Here is a 3667-nt window from a genome sequence, read left to right on the forward strand (position 1 = left end):
AATTGATGAAGAGAGTTCTAGGTATCCTGTCAATCGACAAAGAAAACAAAAAGTCATTTTCATAGTTATAAAATAAAGAAGTTGCCAAATAACAATTTACAAGTCTAAAAAACTACAAGTGCCTTTAAATAAAATTCAAAAACCAATAGTTATTTTTTTTAAGAAAATAAAATAATGAGCCTAAAATGGACGAATACTTATTTTGTATAAAATCGTTTAACAAATAATTGTAAGTTCTTGTTAAAGATTTTTTGGAACTTGAGCTAATTAAATGTAGTCGGACTTTTTAGGCATGTTTAACTAATAATTGTGAATTTTAAAATATATATACAAAATTATAAATTAATATTTTCATATTTTATTCTGGTCATTTTGTTAATCCAGATTAAAAAAAGTTAACCACACCCAAACAAAAAAATTCTCTTTATTTGTTAATCTAACAAAATAATCCAAACCTTATTTGGTCGGTTGAGGTTATTCGGTTTTGGTTTGTTTACACCCTACGAGCCTTCATAAATAGGTCCTAGGTTAAAGAGGGAGAGATTACAGGGGCTGATAAAATTATGATAATGAGTTTAATTACTATTACATTTATGTTATATTTACATCAAATTAAATGAATTTAAATTTATTATTAATTACAAAATATCTTCATATTTAGATTTATACATGGCTGAGATGAGATGATTTTGGTGTTCTCGTAGATAACTATAACTAGTTCCCTATTATTAATGCAATAAGTAATGACTCGATAATTTGGAATTTAGTTATTGACAAGTCAATCAGAATCGATTATAAATAGAATACACATTTCCTTTAGTCACAACATCAGAACAATAATATTAATTAAACATGCATAAACTTCCTACTATCGACTTCACCAACAAGAGAAACTTGAATCCTGGTTCAACCTCATGGCTCACCACTTCCATTGAAGCTACTCGAGCCCTCGAACAATACGGATGTTTCATAGCAGAATACGACCAAGTACCACTCGATCTCAACAACGCCGTCTTCCAAGCACTACAAGACTTGTTTGATCTCCCAATCGAAACCAAAGTACAAAACAAGTCAAGAAAGCCCTTGTACGGCTATGTCGGTCAAATCCCTTTCATTCCACTCTACGAAAGCATGGGGTTTGATTACTCCAACACCCATGATGGCGTTCGCAGTTTCACAGATGTCATGTGGCCCCATGGAAACAAAGCTTTTCGGTTAACCACTATTCTTGATTTTCTCTTTCTTTCATTAATTATATATATATATATATATATATATATATATATATATATATATATATATATATATATTAAGTATTAACGTACACTTTGTGTGCATTGATATACTGTTAGGGCAACACTACTAGCATACAACGGGCTGGTAGCAAAGTTGGAAGAAATGGTGACGAGAATGGTGTTTGAAAGCTATGGCGTGGAGAAGCACTTGGATGCTCATAGGAACATGGTGACATACCTTTGTAGGTGCATGAAGTACAGAAGACCAGAGAAGAACGAAACTAATATGGGGTTCGTTGCTCATACGGATAAAGATTTCATCACTATTCTGCATCAAAATCAAGTTGATGGTTTAGAGGTCAAAGCGAGGGATGGCGAGTGGTTAACAGTTAACCTCTTGCCAACCTCATACATCGTCATGTCGGGTGATGCAGCCATGGTTAGTGATCTTAATTGGCCTTCAAAAGCAATTTATTCTATAATAACGGACGATTTTTAAACTTGTGATTAGGCTTGGAGCAACGAAAGATTGTATTCACCTTATCATCGAGTTACTATGAATGGAAATGCAAGTAGATATTCGATAGCCCAGTTTTCTTTTCTAGAAGGGATCATAGAAACACCAGAAGAGTTTGTAGACGAAGAGCACCCGTTACAGTTTAAGCCATTTGATCATCTGAAATACCTTGATTTCTATAACAAGGAGGAAAACCGAAAGCTTGAATGTGCCATAAGAACCTACTGTGGAGTGTGAGACTTGCAAATATATGTTTTAATCCTACATAAGTTTATGGCTGTTGATTGAGTGTTATATTTTCTTAATATGTAGGCTTGAATAACGTAAAGGGCATACGTGCATGCTGCTTTGTGTCCATGCCGGTTTACTCATGTGATATTAATGAAAACCATAAGTTTGCAAACCATTTATATATTCTGATTTTTTAATGTATCGGGCAAATATAAAAAAGTATTAATTGAAATATTAATTATATAAAATATTATTATAATTAAATATGATAAATATTAATTATGCATAATATTACCATAATAAAATATAATAATTATAAAGAATATTATTTATAATCAATATTTATCATATTTAATTATGATAATCTTTTTCATAATTAATACTTTAATCAATGCTTTTTATATGTAGCTTAGTACACATTTAAAAAAAAACATTTATCTATATTAACACATATATGGATGCAAAGAACACAAAAATGTTAAATAGAGAAAACTTGTAATACAATTAAGTGGCTTTAATGTTACATGTCGTTTTTCAGATGTTGGCACATACGACCTATAATTTGTAACTTGAAATCAAAAGAAATGAACCAACAATCAGTGGCTAAAACATCAATTAACTCTTTGAAATCACACGATTTGCTCAATACATGGAAATAAATAAAAACCATATGGGAGGAAGAAATTTGGGCTTGTAGGTGATCTACAATCACATATTGAGTTATTAACACGGCCATAGTAATTGTAAATTTTATTTACCAGATAATGGTAGTACAAAACTTATTTACTAAAATATAGTAAAAACATAATATTTTTTATTAAAAAAAAGATACAAAACTTGCACCTATCTTCTCCCCGCCTCCAATTTATCCATTTCTACCTGCGTTGCATAATAGATTTCTGCCATGGCTGCTGCTTTTCTATTATCATTGTCAAGAACAAGCAGGTAATCCATTGACAACGACTCTCTCTCTCTCTCTCTCTCTCTCTCTCTCTCTCTCTCTCTCTCTCCATTGTCTTTTCCCAGCAATCTTCCTCCGTTACTGTCCATGGTGGATCACTCTTCCTTAGAATTTGGTTGCCTGTTTATGTGGTATTACCCGAATTGCCAAAACAAATAATATAATAGGAAAATAATTAAGTTAAAAATTGACTAAAAGGTAAATAAGATCAAGAGATTACTTTGGTGGGATTTTATCCTTCAAAATCATTTATCAAGAACATGATGCTGGAGAGTGGAGAGGTTGCCAATGGTTGATGGAATCAAACCACACTAACACTGTAAGTTAATCTTAAATTCAAGAACATGACGTGGTGAAGATTTTGGAGCAAAGAAACTAAATTTTTTAGCGTTCCAGAAAGAGATGTATGATGAAATTACCCTGATTTCATAAAATACGAGTCTAGTTGCAGAGATTCTGAATTTCTCGAGAAACATGGTTCACTAAGGCATTAAAATGAAAAGGAAGAAGAAGATAATGAAATGTTTCCCTTTGTCAAGAACTCATGTTTGTGTTGATGATTTTGATGTTGTCATTAATTAGAAGAAAAGAAAGGCAATATAAAAGTGCAAACTCAAGATGCTACCATAAAGAGTTTTTTTGTGATGCTCTTTCTATGCTCAGATCAGGGAATGGAAAGTTGTCTGATCAAGATGAATATGTGTGTTTATTAATGTCAAAATC

At 31.7% G+C, this 3667-nt stretch overlaps 1 protein-coding gene across 1 annotated transcript; it reads left to right on the forward strand.

Annotated features, from left to right (window-relative positions):
- The first annotated feature begins 840 nt into the window (after positions 1-840).
- Positions 841-2184, forward strand: LOC145038876 (putative 2-oxoglutarate-dependent dioxygenase AOP1). The gene is made up of 3 exons (XM_078987096.1): positions 841-1214; positions 1353-1674; positions 1747-2184. The coding sequence occupies exons 1-3, from the start codon at positions 853-855 to the stop codon at positions 1987-1989; spliced, it is 927 nt and encodes a 308-aa protein (XP_078843222.1). The 5' UTR covers positions 841-852; the 3' UTR covers positions 1990-2184.
- The last annotated feature ends 1483 nt before the right edge of the window (positions 2185-3667 follow it).

The sequence above is a fragment of the Lactuca saligna genome, chromosome 4, assembly GCF_052625555.1.
Source record: "Lactuca saligna cultivar CGN05327 chromosome 4, ASM5262555v1, whole genome shotgun sequence".
In the NCBI taxonomy this organism is placed as follows: Eukaryota; Viridiplantae; Streptophyta; class Magnoliopsida; order Asterales; family Asteraceae; genus Lactuca; species Lactuca saligna.